This window comes from Megascapheus bottae, chromosome 21 (assembly GCF_031878675.1).
Source record: "Megascapheus bottae isolate mThoBot1 chromosome 21, mThoBot2.hap1, whole genome shotgun sequence".
NCBI lineage: Eukaryota > Metazoa > Chordata > Mammalia > Rodentia > Geomyidae > Megascapheus > Megascapheus bottae.
Window position 1 is genome coordinate 39,703,547 of NC_143529.1, and position 15,770 is coordinate 39,719,316.

The 15,770-nt window shown below is 45.8% G+C and overlaps 1 protein-coding gene across 2 annotated transcripts in view; it reads right to left on the reverse strand.

Annotated features, from left to right (window-relative positions):
* The window catches only part of Hdlbp (high density lipoprotein binding protein), a 69,438-nt gene that overhangs the window by 9,205 nt on the left and 44,463 nt on the right, over window positions 1-15,770 (reverse strand). For both annotated transcript variants that reach the window (XM_090355185.1, XM_090355186.1), the window contains exons 10-20: window positions 15,599-15,703; window positions 15,207-15,285; window positions 12,730-12,869; window positions 11,707-11,811; window positions 11,021-11,134; window positions 9,742-9,828; window positions 9,457-9,588; window positions 5,975-6,193; window positions 2,223-2,444; window positions 1,921-2,139; window positions 640-778 (exon numbers count right to left, since the gene is read on the reverse strand). In XM_090355185.1, coding sequence (XP_090211311.1) covers window positions 640-778; window positions 1,921-2,139; window positions 2,223-2,444; window positions 5,975-6,193; window positions 9,457-9,588; window positions 9,742-9,828; window positions 11,021-11,134; window positions 11,707-11,811; window positions 12,730-12,869; window positions 15,207-15,285; window positions 15,599-15,703 — 1,561 coding nt within the window. The remainder of the gene's footprint in view (window positions 1-639; window positions 779-1,920; window positions 2,140-2,222; window positions 2,445-5,974; window positions 6,194-9,456; window positions 9,589-9,741; window positions 9,829-11,020; window positions 11,135-11,706; window positions 11,812-12,729; window positions 12,870-15,206; window positions 15,286-15,598; window positions 15,704-15,770) is intronic.

Sequence of the window (15,770 nt, forward strand, 5' to 3'; positions counted from 1 at the left end):
CACAAATAGCAAAACAGGCTCAAATGTCCATGTGCAACAAGTGCCAGGCCTGCTAAACAGTGACACTGGGGCAGGGTGCAAGAGGCACTGCTGGGCTAAGACCAAAGAAACCCCAGGCCAAGTCACCACAGGGAGCAGCCCTCTTTCCACCAAGGACCACAGAGATCACAGGACAAAGCACCACAGTGAACACCTCTCCTCTCCACACGAAGCAGAGAGGCAGCCACTCTGGTCCTACTGTCTCTGCCATCGGTGAGTGTACTTTTGCCCCCACCCTCAACAAGCAGAGCTAAGTGACAAGCAGAATACTAGGAACTAAGAGGCCCTTCCAGAAGAGCTACATGGCGTCCCCATGGGGACACAACCACAGTCCTATGCAGCAGGACCAAGGCTGCTCTGAGCACTAGAGTCAAGTGATGTCCTGAACAGTGGTGGAGCTGAACTTCATCCAATGCTTCCCAGGAGGATACTGAGAGCACCTGGCTCTTCTTAGGCTTGTCCCATGCGAGCACACATATGCCCATGTCTATGACCAGGCACAGAGCAGTCCTGAACCTCTGGGAGGCCTTAGAACTGCCAAGTGGCATCTAAGCCCAACCAGCACCACAATACAGGGGAGGAAAGAGCCAAAAGACCCACCTGGGTTTTCTTCTCGGTCAGGGAACTTAATCTGAACATTATAATCCCGAGTGATCTGCTGGATTCTAGAACCTTTGGGGCCCATGACAGACCGATGGAACTTCTGAGGTATAGCACATTCCAGTGTCACCTGAGCTTCCTGATCAGAAACACAAAGAAAAAATGAGCAGAGTTCAAATCCCTCCAGTCAATATTCTCCCTACTATGTTCCTCTCTCTCCATCCTCCTCTAAAATGTCCTGGTGCTACGGGCCGGCTGGAGGTGGTCTACATGGTTGAGGAGGCAGGCCTCCTCAGGGGAACTTAAGACAGAAACCACCTACTACTGCCTACAGCACAGACACCCTCGTACTCCCACCACACAGCTTGAATAGAAAGTATCTATTAAACACAGGAGGAAGCACTGTGCTACCACAGCAAGCTCCCCTGGAGGGGCCACCCATGCAAGGGGCCACACTGGCTGAGAGGGGACTTCCTCTTCTCACAGTCCAGAACTCCCTGAGGAGACATCAGGCCATCAGAGAGAGGACATGTAAGGTCATGTGGGTGTGAAAGGGAAGCAAGGAGGGTGCCAGAGGAAGGGACATGTACTTCAGGATGCTTTAGAAAAACCTAGGTGCTCACATGGGACTATTCATTGACAAACTCTTGGCTTCAGTCTAAGTCCTTTGTACGTCATATTTTCTTTTTTCTCTCCACCCCCTCTTCCTTCCTTCCATGGGCGGGTCCCAGTGTTTCTCCCTTGACTTTTTTGCTTAAGAATACACTGCTATCACTTGAGCCACACCCTCAGATCTGGTTCTTTTGCTAGCCAATTGGATATGAATTTCTCCGAACTGTCTGCCCAAAATGCTTAGAACATCATCTCTGGGTATTTCATTTAAAAAAAAAAAAAAAAAAAAAAAAGCCGTACCCGGTGGCTTATGCCAATCCTAGGTACTCAAGAGGCTGAGGTCTGAGGATGGCACTTCAAAGCCAGCCTGGGCACTGAAGTCCATGAGATTCTTTATCTCCAATTAACTACCAGAAAACTGGAAGTGGTGCTGCAGCTCAAACAGTAGAGTTTTAGCCTTGAGCTGAAGAGCTCAGGATCGACACCCAGGCCCAGAGTTCAAGGCCACAATCAACCAACCAAAAACAAAACAAAACAAAAAATCCAAGAAAAACAAAAAAGCTGTTTGTCACTGACTGTAGAGGCCAGAAGCAAGGGATGTGCACAAAACCCAGTAGCTACTGACTTCTTAGTGGCCTTTGGTAATACAAACCCCACCCTGGAACCCACCAGATCCTCGATGATCTCCTGAATGCGCTTCTTGGCTGCCTCTACACAGTCCTTGGCGCCCTTGAGGATGACCTTGTCACTCTGTGTGCCTGAACGTGGGAAGCTGACCATCACTCCACCATATTCTTCGGCAATCTCCCTCAAAACCTGGCCTCTTCGTATGACAAAATGGCGGTGGTGCTTGGGTTCCACCAGCATGTAGTCTTCAACCACATTATCCTGAGGTATTAAGAAAAGGAAATGAAAGATGGCCCCACCGATCATGGCATGAACAGAGCCCACAACCAAGGCCCACTTCCTACCAGGTTCTGAATCAAGGCTTCCAGCTCCTTCTGTGCCTCGCGGACAGCATCCTCCTTCCCTATGATAGTGATCAAATCCTGGTCCTTGTCCTCAGCTGCTGGGAATATGATGCGAGCTCCCGTGCTGTCACGCACCTTGCGGATTTTGCCACCCCCTTTGCCGATGAGGAATTTGTGGTATTCTGGCTTGGCTCGGATGTCCACGGTGAAGCTCTTGGTTTGCTGCAGAAATCAACTCCACATATTTTAGCCCCACACCACCTGCCTGGAGCACAGCACAAGTTGAATGGGAATGCCTAGAGGACAGTGGCATGGGAGAAGCACCATAGATGTGAGAGCATCCTGACGCTGCACTCATCCTCCCAAATGAGCCAGTGGCAGCCCACCTCAACAGACACGCAGAATTACAATTGGTTCTGCCATTTATCTGTAATGACCTCTTGGAGCACAGTGGTGAGGTGCTGCCGGAGTGTACTGCTGGAGGCTACAGAGGGGCTCTACTGCAGCACTTCCCTCTACTAGCATCCAAACCAAACCAACATGAATGAGGGACTTGGCTGAGCCAGCCGTCTTCCCTCCAAAGTAGGCTATGCAAACCAACAACTCTTCCTTAGCTTAAGCTTGGGGCATCCCCAGCTACCAAGGCCACAGCTGAGATTGGCCTTCAGAGGGCTCACAGTAGCACAGGCCCTGCTTCATAGCAAAAAGGCGGAGAGCAGCAAAAGCTCTGGGACTGCCTTACATATATACCAGTGCTCCTAGTAAACTTAAATTGCAAAACAGAAAACAATAAAAGCACATCCTGCCCTTTTTTTTGTACATGGAACACAGCATGAAGAATACAGAAGAAAAAAAAAAACTACTATGTAAAATTTAAACAACCAAACTTGTTTGTGAAATACTGGGCTCAACAAACAGCACCGTGGGAATTGGCTACTCTTCAAAGGCAGATATTGACACATATCAACATTATTTGAAAGCTAATGCCTGGCCAGGCACTGGTGGTTCATTCCTTTAATCTTACCTTCTGAGGTGGTTAAGATCTCAGGACCCAAGTTCAAAGCCAGCCTGTGCAGGTTAGTCATGAGACTCCCCACCACAACTAACCACCATAACGGCAGTGGATGTGGTTCAAGTGGTACAGTGCTAAAAGCTAACAAACAGCACTTAGGCCCTAAGTTCAAGGGTCAAGACTGGCATACACACAAAAAGCCAATGCCTACAATCCCAACACTTAAAAGGTAGAGGAGAGGAGACTGAAAGTTCTAAGTTACCCTGGGACACATACTAAGACTCTCAAAAAAACAAAAATACAATCAAAACTAAAGAGATCGGTTAAATATACAAATAGAACACTAATGATCTAAAAAAAACAACAACAACAACAAAAAAACTATGGTCAGAACTGTGTACTATGGCCCATGTCTATAATTCTAGGTACTTAGGAAGCTATGTAATCTGAGAATTGAATTTTGAAGCCAGGCTAAGCTCATAAATATGTGATTTGATCTCATCTTCAATTAAATAGCAAAAAGTAGGAAGTGGAGGCATGTCTCAAGTGGTAGAAAGCTGTGCATGAGCAGAAAAGAACAGAGATGAAAGAAGAGACAAAAAAGAAAAGAACACAGAGATATCAAGAGACATTAATCCTGGGTTTAAGCCCCAGTGTTGTCACATACATAAAAAAGCTGGGTACAGGTGGCTCATGTCTGTAATCTCAGCTACTCAGGAGGCTGGGATTTGAGGATCACAGTGGGAAGCCAGTCTGGGCAGTAAAGTCCATAAGTAACTGGAAGTAGCACTATATCTGAAAGTGGTAGAGCACCAGCCTTATGTACTAAGGTACAGCACCCAGCTCCTGAGTTCCAGCCCCAAAATCAACAACAAAAAATGTTAGGAGGTACAGAAAAAATTTATCTGGCAAAATCCAATACTCACCCCCCCACACACCAAAAACAAACAAACAAAAACAAAAAACAGGCTGGGATTGGTCTAGTGGTAGAGTGCTTGCCTAGCAGGCATGAAGCTCTGGGTTCATGCCCAATTACCACATACACAGGAGGAAAAAAAAAAAAAAAAGAATACAAGTCATAGATGTTGGATTTGGTGTCTTTTTTTTTTTTTTGGGGGGGGGGGGTTCCTAGGACTAGCCACCTGGCAGCCAGGACCTTGGCACTCTCCCTGAGTCTTTTGATTAAAGTTGTGTTCCACCACTGGAGCCACACAGGCATCATTTTTGGCTTTTTCTGAGTAGTTAATCACAGATAAGAGTCCTAAGGGCTAGGAAGGTGGTTTAGTGATAGAGTGCTTACCTAGCATGTAGGAAGCCCAGGGTTTCATTTCTCAGTATCACAAAAACAGAAAAGACTGGACGGTCCCCAGACCCGGAGTTCTAGCCCCAGGACTGGCCAAAAACAAGGTCTTTAGTCTTGAGGATTTCCTTGCCTGGACTGGCTTCACACTGTGATCCTCAGATCTCAGCCTCTTGAGTAGTTAGGATTACAGGTGCGAGCTACCAGCTCCTGGCCAGAGGATACATTTTTGGAAAATCCTCAGGCTTGAACTTAAGGCCAAGGTACTGTTTGGGCTTTCTCTACCACTTAAGCCACAGCGCCATGCACCTTTTTTTTTTTTTCTTTTCTGAGTATGTGGTACTGAGAAATCGAACCCAGCGCTTTGTGCACGCTAGGCAAGCACTCTACCACTAGGCCATGCTCCAGGCCTGATAGAATTTTTATTTTGTGTTTTCTCCAGCAAAAAATAAGACTATTAAGAAAAAGTAAAATTTTACTTCCACAGGCTAACAAGAGTTAACTAGAAAAACAGAACCATTTACAGTATCAACAAAAGATAAAACAGGGGTATCACTCAAAACTTATACATATATAATCTCTGTATATGGAAATTTAGAAAGCTCAAAGAATTCATCAACAATAAAAGAGATATTTTTATAAATAAGTTAGGTATAGAAAACAATAACTTGCCAATCCCCACTAATTCTACCCTCTAATTTTAATTCAACACAATTACAACCCATCTGATAGGCTGATTCCCAAAAATGTTTAAAAAGAACAATGCTGCCAAGCACAGTTGCTCAAGCCGGTAATCCTAGCTACTCAGGAGGCTGAGATCTGAGGATCAAGGTTCGAAGCCAGCCCAGGCACTAAAGGACTTGAGACTATTATCTCCAATTAACCTCTAGAAAATAGGAAGTGGGGTTTAGCTCAAGGGTAGGGTGGTAGCCTTGCACTGAAAAGCTCAGGGACAATGTCCAGGCTCGGGTTGGTCAGGGACAGCACCCAGGCCCATGATCCACCAAAACCCCCCCCCCCAAAAAACAAAACAAAACAAAACAAAACAAACAAAAAAAAAAAACTCTTCCCAGGAAGTTGGAATCACAAATAGTGCTGGTCCTAAATTTTGATGGTGGTGGACCACAGTGACTTTATGTTTGCCAAAACTGACATCAACAAGAACTCAAAAGTGATTGAAGCAGAAGTCCTTCACTTTACTGTAAACCATACTCTTTTGAAGCAGTATCTCCTCTCTCCCACACCAAAGAAACAAACTCTCCTTTAATACACCAAAGAACACATATTCTGTTTCCTACACAGGCCCTGTACTAGGAAGTCACAAGTAATAGCAAATCAAGGAGACATAAAGGCTTATCTAAGGGTTGTTTCCTGACCCAACACAAGGAAGGTCTTCAGGGTTAGCAATACCAAGGAGGGGGAGCAAAAGCGAGGGCTTACCTTCTCCTCAGCCAGGTGAAGAAGCTGCTTCTTGGCCTTTTCCACATCAGAAGAAGGGCCCCTGATGACAACTGTGTCACTACCAGAACCTTCCACGGGAAAGTGAATGTGGACCCCACCACACTCCTCCATGATGGAGCGGATCAGACGCCCCTTTGTGCCAATGAGGGAATTGTGCAGCTTGGCAGGAATTGAGACTTCTACCTCAGCTATGTTGGCCTGAAACCAAACACATGGCAGGAGAACATCACATGCTGTGTGGAAAGAAGAGGAGTTCAGCCAAGTTTGGAGATGTCTGAAGAATCAGAACTGGGAGTTGGGCTAGGAGTGTGGCAAAGTGTAAGAGTGCTTGCCTAGCGTTCTCGAAGCCTGGGTTCAATGACTCGGTACCAGATACATAGAAAAAGCTGGAAGTGGTGCTGTGGCTCAAGTGGTAGAGTGCTGGCTTTGAGAACGCACAAGGCCCTGAGTTCAAGCCCCAGGACTGGCAAAAACAAAACAAAACAAAACAATCATAGAATAAAAAATAAAACAGAACCAGGAGGATCACAACAAGGAAAGCTTTGATTTTAGACCACACAGCTCTCATTTTTTTTTTTTTTGGTCCCTGAGCTCTTCAGTTCCAGGCTACCGCCCTACCCTTGAGCCAAGCCCCACTTCCTGTTTTCTAGAGGTTAACTGGAGGTAAGAATCTCAGGTCCTTTTGTGCCCCGCTGGCTTTGAACCTTGACCCTTAGATATCAGACTCCTGAGTAGCTAGAATGACAGGCGTGAGCCACCATGCCTCAGCCACCATGCCCAGCTAGGCCTCTACTTTTTAGTCAACTCTGGTACTAGCTGGCAGAGGCAAGCACAATAAGGCCACAGATAAATAAATGTTCCCAGTAAAGACTCTGGCCCTAGGCCAATGGCTCATCCCTATAATCCTAGCTACCCAGGAGGCTAATATGTGAGGATTGTGGTTCAAAGCCAGCTCAGGTGCTAAAGACCATGGGACTCTTAGCTCCACTTAACCACTAGAAAACTGGAAGTGGCACTGTGGCTCAAAGGGTATGTTGGTAGCCTTGCTGAAGAGCTCAGGGACAGCACTCAGGCCCAGAATTCAAACCCCACAAGTGAGAGAAAACAAAACAAAACAAAAACAACAACAACAACAACAAACCCCTGGAAGTTGCTGAAAACAGCACAGGTGATTTCTGTCTACATAAAATTAAAGTTTCAGATAATGAAAACAAAAAACATAGGTGAGCAGTTTGTCAAGTGGCTGCAGTATAGGAAATGAGGAAATAGCTAGTAGCCAAGGCCTGAGGCAACACAAGGACAGAGTTCAGAGCCCAAAGGAAAGTAGCACAGAGCAAAAACCCAGCGGTCTGGAGACTAGTCACACGCCTATGTGTACACATAGCCCTGGGTCCAGGAAGGGACCGGAAAGGACTGGAGGAGACATGCATACTGCTCTCAAGACCAGGAGCAGCACTGTCCTCAGAGCCAGGAAAATCAGCCTCATTCTGGAGCACTTGGTACAGTGAGCCAGAGAGGCCAGGTCTAAGTTCAGCACTGGTAGACACTTGGGCTTGGAGCAGACACAACTCTGATTCTATGTAACAAACTTTAGTTGCTTGAATACAGTGACACACAACAGTCCTCCAGCTGTGTAGGAACAGTCCTCCAGCTGTGTAGGAAGGGGAACCAATCTAGGCTGCCCCAGGTAAAAATGTGAACCCAGCTGGGCACTGGTCTTACGCCTGCAATCCTAGCTACTCAGGAGGCTGAGGTCTGAAGATCAAGGCTCAAAGCCAGCCCTGGCACTAAAAAGTTCATGAGACTTACCTCCAATTAATCACCAGGAAAACAGAAGTGGCACTGTGGCTCAAGGGTTAGCTGAAGAGCTTGGAGACAGTGCCAAGGCCCAGAATTCAAGTCCCATGACCCCCCCCCCCCCCAAAAAAAAGAGGGCAGCAAGAGGTGTTGTGGCTGAACGGCAGAGCAGTAGCCTTGAGAAAGCCTAAAGCCAGTGCTCAGGCCGCAGGACTAATGGAAAAAAAAAAAAAAAAAAGCAAGCTCCTAAATAGAAAACCACCTTAATACCAGAAAAAGAAAAAAGATTACTATTTTTTTTTTAAGAGTTAGTCGTGGGCCTTGTGATTATCCCTAAGCTCTTTTTGCCCAAGGCTAGCAGTCTTGACTTTGAGCCACTGTGCTATCTCCAGTTTTCTGGTGGTGAACTGGAGGTAGGAGTCTCACAGACTTTCCTGCCTGGGCTGGCTTTGAACCGCCTCAGATATCTTAGGTCAGCCTCCTAAATAGCTAGGATTACAAACGTGAGGAACCAATGCCCAGCCAGGAAAAGCAAATTTTATAGCAGAGAATGTTATGCGGGATATAAAAGGAGGGTTTTTTTGTTGTTGTTGTTGTTGTTGTTTTTGGGTGTTGGTCCTTGGGCCTGAATTCAGGGACTAGTTGCTGGATGTGCTTGAACTTTCGTACTCAAGGCTAGCATTCTACTACTTGAGCCACAGCTACACTTCTGACTTTTTTGGAAGCTCACTGGAGACGAGCCTTATGGTATTTTCTGCCTTGGCTGCCTTCCAATCAAGATCCTAAGATTCTCAGCTTTCTGAGTAGCTAGGATTACAGGTATGAGCTACCAGTGATGTCTCATCACAAGTGAGAGGCAAAAAAGCAACACACAGACAGATAGGAGAATGTGAAAATTTTATAAAACTTTACATTGATAAAACTTGACACTTGGATGAAAGAGAATCCCCCTTTAAAACCAATAATTATCAAGCATAATAAGTAGAAAATCACCCCCACATTGAAACACCACCCTGTAAAAAGAAGATAACATTGGCTAGGACTGTGGGCTAGTGGTAAAGTGCTTGCCTAGTATGCACAAAGCCCTGGGTTCAATTCTTGGGTACCACATACATGGGACAAACCAGAAGTGGTGCTGGGGTTCAAGTGGTAAAGCGCTAACCCTGGGAAAGCCCAAGGATAGTGTCTAGGCCCTGAGTTAAAGCCCTAGGACTGGCAAAACAAAAAACAATAACAAAAATAGCACAACACATATAACAATATGAACAGATTTCATGTGTTCTCACCCATCATGACTATATTCACTATTCCCCACTATTCCAAGACTGAAGACAAATCTAGACTACCTGTGTGGGTGGGGAGCTGGGGATAGATACATGGGGCAAGAGCCCACTTGGAGTGATGGATAGCCATAGATTTGGCTGTGACAATAACTGTACAGGTAGACATGCCAAAGCACCTTCAGATAACATTAAACATCCAACAGAACCAGCTCCAGGTCAAACACATTATTTACTTGGGGGGCCAAGTAAATAAACATGGCAGAGAGCTGCAACCACTTACTCTACAAACCTGAGTGCTATGTTCAAATAAGTCCCATGCCTAGACTAGGCCCTAGTATTTACTTTACAACATAGCAAGTGGCAAAGGATATTTGTCATTACCAAGTCCTTCTGGATGGATAGAATACGGCTGCGGGCAGCTTCACAGTTGGCTCGCTTGCCTGTGATGACAATAGTCTCAGAGTTGCTGTTCTCTGCAGGAAGATCAATCTTGGTATTGCTTTCTTCACGAATCTATAGGGAAGGAATCAAGTATGAGGAACAGAGGCTTACCAGGACTAACAGGACTGAGACAGAAAGGTCACCCCTTCCTTTCATCTGCAAGGAGACGGTGCAGGGCTCAGGCTGGGTTTTGTAAAAGGAAGTAACAAGGGATAAACTGGTCACCTTCTTAATATTTGCACCTCCTTTCCCAATGATGTTCTTATGAAACTGTTTGAAGATCGGAACAGAAATCGAATAGCTATTTTCCACCTTAAAAGACAAAACGATAGCAAAATTAAACCTCCGTGACAGAGTCAAGTTTTCCGCCCCCCAAAGCAGCAAGAACCGGACAAGGTACTATCAGTGGCAGCTCGGAGCTGTAAGCCTTTCTTCCCATCTACTTGACCTTTAGAGGCCTGTCATGGGGAAAGACATCATTAAGTTGTCCAACATCTGACCAATCTGGTTATGTCAGTCAACTTAAAGGCCCTTTATGAAGGGTCAGAATGCGTAGACTGTTAAGAGGCGTCAAGGCCCTGAATTATTGTGGCTCATGGAGTCATGCCAAAGGCCAGGATCAAAGCTGACCAAGGAAAAGGTTCAAAACACCCATCAAACCAGCACAGAGCCTAGTGTCCTCAGAGGCTCATCACCATCACCTCTCAAGGCAGGCATTTATTACAACGAAGCTTCCTCTAAGGACCATGGACACGTGGCAGAACACGTGCCAAGACACATGGCAAATTGCAGCCTTTCCAGTAACCTCTAATTCATGTGTTCTAGATCTCTGCATGGTTCCCTTTTGTTCCTATACACAAGGCTGGCCTCAACTCACCACACTCCTGCCTCTGCCTCCTCAATACTGGGATTGTTCTTGTGCTTATCTGTCTGCGACTTCAGCTTTTCCAAGAATATGGTAACTCAATACATGACTCTTCTTTACTTGTGTTAGCACTGTCCTTACCATATCAGATAGCTTCTTTCTTGTTCATTTGAAAATTTTCCTCAACAGAAGAAGGTAATACTGGGCACCAGTGGCTCATGCCTGTAATCCTAGCTACTCAGGAGGATGAGACCTGAGGACTGCAGTTCAAAGCCAGTCCAGGCACAAAAAGTCCACAAGACTCAATCTTATCTCCACTTAACCACCAGAAACAGCCAGAAACAGGAAGTGGGGTTGTAGCTCAAGTGCTAGCCTTGAGCTGAAGAGCCCAGGGATAGTGCCCCGGCCCAGAGTTCAAGCCCGAGACTGACACCCCCCCCCCCAAAAAAAAAGCAAGGCAATAGGTGTGGTAAAGGACCATCTCCCATTTGCACCCACAACACATTAGTCTGAACAATGAACAATGTTTGTCAGTCTATTAAGAGAGGTGCTATCACCATCAATTGCAGACGGTTCCTAAGCTAGGAGTTCTGATGAGATGCCCAACTCGTATCAAAGGATTATACAAAAGTCCCCTACCAGGTCTGCCACCATCTTCTGCATGTATTTTGTGCATTTCTCCACCTCATTCTTAGGCCCTCTGAGTTGAACGACATCACTTTTCTGTGCTGGATCTGGAAAGTTAATGATAACCTAGAACAGATCAGGAGACTGAGTTTGATTATCAGGCCTGGGTTTCGAAATGCGTAATATTGAAAGAAATAGAGGAGAATGATGAATGTGCTAACACTGATCAACATGCATTAGATTCACGAACAGACATGTTGAATTCAAACTCCTTTGTACAATTATATATATTAAAAAAATAAACTTTAGAAAATATTGAACCTTCATACGGGGCTGCGAGCATAGCCTAATGGTAGGGTGCTTGCCTAATATGTACAAAGCCCTGGGTTTGATTCCTCAGTACCACACACATAGAAAAAGTAGGAAGTAGTGCTGTGGCTCAAGTGCCAGGGCACTACCCTTGAGCAAAAAGTGACCAAGGACAGTGCCCAGGCACTGAGTTCAAGCCCCAGGACTGCCCCCCCCCCAAAAAAAACATTCTTAAAGACAAAATAGAGTATTCCTAGGAAATTAAACAAAACCTTTGAGGGTAAGGGTGAGTTTCGTGTTAAAGAGCTTGCTAAACACAAAAGGCTCCTGGGGAGCTCCACCCCAAAACAAAAAAGCAAAAATAAAAGAATGCCTTTAGAAAACTTTACCTCTGGAAATTTGTCACGAATTTCACGGATCCGTTCACCTTTCTGGCCAATGATTGTGCGATGAAACCTTTGCTCAATGATTAGATCCTTAGTACGTTCATTTTCCTAAAAATGTAATTATAAAGTAGATGATGCAATTTATTCCCACCACCAAGACGATACTAGGGACCTGGTGCCACTGTCGCAGTAGTCATTAGAATGTCAACTACAGGACACTAGGTCTGCCCCCAAGGTGCCACATCTCCATTTGCACTCATTGTGTGTTACCTTTCTGAACAAAGTACAATTGAAGAGCTAACTATAATAGGGCCTTTCAGCCAAGCAGTACTTCCCCTTCCCTCAAAATGGAGTGAGTCCAGCACTCTGTCCACAGAGGCCCTCTCTACTCAGACCACCTTCCCCACATGGACAGTCAATCAAGAATAGTTCATTCAACACAGGAAGTGGGCAGGTGGTCTCCATCTCCTCTGCAGGTAGATCCCACTAAAATATCAGAAGCAGCAGCAGAGCAAAGTCCAGGGGAAAGCATCATCAGCCTATCAACAGTTTTACAGAATTCTGGTGGTCAGACTGACATCTGGATAACAGAAATTAGTGGTACAGTGCAGACAAAAAACATTCTAGGGCAAGAGGCCCTAGGCTAAGGAAAACCTAGGTCACTGAGCTTAAGAATGAGCAGAAGGACAGCCTGCCTTGGGAGTGATACTGCTGAGATTCTCAAGTCTGGCCACATGAGATTACTCTGGCATCTTTTCAGAGCCCAGGAATGTTATCATCATCCGTGGAGTTGGCAGCCAGGTAGCATAGGACCTGGGGTACCACTGTGCTCCTCCACTGCTTAGGAAGCAAGACATGCTGGTGATCTGAGGAGGACAAAAGAAATGTGGCCCCAGTAAGTTCAACAATATGGGACTTGGCAATTTCCACTCTCTAGGACCACATGCTTCAACACAGCTGCTCTTAAAAGGAAGCCAACAGACACAGACCTGTCTCTTCCTGGCAGAACTCTGATTCTGGGCTTACCATGCGAGAGGCGAGCTCCAGGAGCTCCCGCTTGGCCTGCTGCACACCTTGTGGGTCGCCCTCAATGCGGATCAGGTTGCTTTTCTCACTGTCGGGAGGGATGCGCACAGACACCTTGTACTGGTCTTTGATTCTGTTGACTTAGAACACAAAAGAAGCACAACGTGAACACAGGTGTTATGATGGTCTACCAATGACAGACAACTACCCTAATCAGAAATGCCCATCAATAAAACGCAGTTTCCTGACAGGACTTTCCACTGTCTAAAATGAGAAATGGTTATAATCCTCGAGGGATTACAAGGCTTCAAAGGCCCTGCCCTGAGAGCTTCAAATGATTGATGGATGGGACTGCATAGTTCTACTCAGGAGGACCAGATCTGAGGATAGAGGTTCAAAGCCGGTTCAGGCACAAAAGACTGTGAGACTTATCACCAATTAACCATCAGAAAACCAGAAGTGGTGCTATGGCTCCCAGTGGTAGAGTGCTATCACCCTTGGGTGAAGAGCAAGGGGACTGCACAGGCCGAGTTCAAATTCTAGGACAAAAAAGTATGCATACTTTTTTTTTTTTGGCTAGTCCTGGGCTTGGGCTCAGGGCCTGAGCACAGTACCTGGATTTTCTCAAGTCTAGGGCTCTACCACTTGAGCCACAGCACCACTTCTGACTTTTTGCTACGTATGTGGTACTGAGGAATCGAACCCAATATTTGTGCATGCTAGGCAAGCACTCTACCACTAGGCCAAACTCCCGGCCCCATATATACCTTTTTAAAACCTCAATCGTAGCCCCAACTTGTACTAATGTATTCTATGACTGAGGTAGAACATTATAGTTATTAACTCAAGACAGAATTGCCTTAAAAACTGTCCAAAAGTATGTGGATTCTACTATCGGCTCAGATCCAAACTGAATACTTTACAAAACAGGCGGGGTTCCAAATTCTCTTCCTGCCACCTTCACTGGACAGAATCTGATACCAATGCTCAAGATCTAGGTCCCTAACACTCCGGCGTTTTATCTGTAGGACATGAAGAAAGTGTATGCCTATTATATACTAAGAAAAACAGATTTCTTGGCAAGGATGGGCATGTGTATACACTCCGAACAGTGCATACTCTGGAGGAGGTAATGAGGACTGATATGAAGACACAGGACAAGAAGAGCAAAGCCAAAAGTGATGGGGGCAGGGAGTAGGTCTTTGATTATGGAAGAAATGAGGTTAGGAATTAGATCAGAAGAAAATAGAGCAAAGACAATTCTATGACCATGCTACACTCAAGAGATTCTGCAGGGCTGGGAGTTTGGCCTAATGGTTAAAGTGCTTGCCTAGCACGCACGAAGACCCAGGATCAATTCCTTGGTACCACATACATAGAAAAAAAAAGCCGGAAGTGGTACTGAGGCTCAAGTGGTAGAGCTCTAGCCTTGAGAAAGTCCAAGGACAGTGCTCAGGCCCTGAGCTCAAGCCCAGGACTGGCAAAAAAAAAAAAAAAAAGAAAAGAGATTCTGCAATTCAGAGAGAACTCAGAAATTAATTTCAGATCTGCACTATTTTTTTTAAGTAAACAAGTCATTTAACCAATACAATAAGCAAAACCACAAATCAAGATCATGCCATGTGCATGGTTGAAGGAGTACCTGAAATTGAGCACTGACTAGGACCACTCTGTACCTAAAGATTCTTGTACCTATTATGAAAATGCCACTGCATAGACAACACCATTCATAGGCCACGGTGGAGCACTTTGTAACCAAAGCAGACTGCACAGGATCCCCACTGGTAGAACTATCCACAAACAGCAGTGCTGGCCCACCCACCCACCCAGGAAGCCCAGCTGTTTCTACACTATTCAAGCGTGTGATACACGGGCATATGCATGTGGCTGTGCAGTTAACCACCAGAGAAGTTAAAAGTTTTAAAAAGCATCACTGGATCTGGGTATAGTAGTTCACACCTGTAATCCCAGCATTCAGGACATGGGAGGATTAGGAGTTCAAGGCCAAACTGGGCCAAACATCAAGAGCCTGTCTCAAAAGAACCAAAATGCTGTGAGTTCAATTCTCTGCCTAAGACAAACACACTTGGAACACAACAAGTGAGTAAGCACTTAACGTATTTCCAAAGTCCTCCTCTACACTGTCACCACAATGTGACAAGTTGAAATGCTGAGTCTGGGCTCACTGATCAGCAGTCCTCTACAAATACTAGTGGGTTCAATCCAGAAGGTCTGGCTGAGAGTAAGTGGTTTTTGGTGTGCCTACCACATGCCCCTGTGGGTCACTGGGGGGGGGAGGGGCGCTGATTAGGTTGATTTCTCAGAGTGAAAGCTCACCAATAGGCCTAACAGCTTTAAAAGGAAAAAGGTCTCTTCTTGCAGGTGAAGAAGACTGTGAAACTGTAGCTCCTCAGAGTTTCAGAGTGCCCTGCTCAGGATGCCTGAGCCCTGCCACCACCCTTCACAGCCTCACTCACTGTTGGCTCCATTCTTCCCAATGAGGTGTCTGTGGAACTTGTGGTCAATGTTGATCTCCACATAGTCCATCCGGTTAATCTGTGGGAGGAACATAAAGATGGGTCAGCAGACAGAGATCTAAGCCCCAATGGGTGGCAAGGAGCCAGATCCACAATCCAGAAAACGTTACTCGACCTCAACTGACAACAGGTATTCCCAAGACTGCCCCTCTGGCACACTCAAACTTTCCTCTACTCACAGATCCCCTACAATATCACCTAGATTCAAGCTGTTTAAGAACCTCTTACTCTGCAGCAAGCGTACTCTTCAGTCCAGAGCCCATGGAAACCCAACGAGGCTTCCAGCTGTCCTCAGCTCACCAGTCTTCCCTGTGGTTGGAACAGGCACTCACCAGGTCTTTGACTGTGCTCTCGATCTGCTCCTGAGCCACATTCACATCCTCCGTGGGACCTTCTAGGGTGATCTTGTCCTCACCTTCGGTGAACTCAATGTGAACCTACCAGACCAAAACAAGAAAACAAATGGCTAAGGCCAAATGGCACAGTGGCAGCAATTTGAGCCCT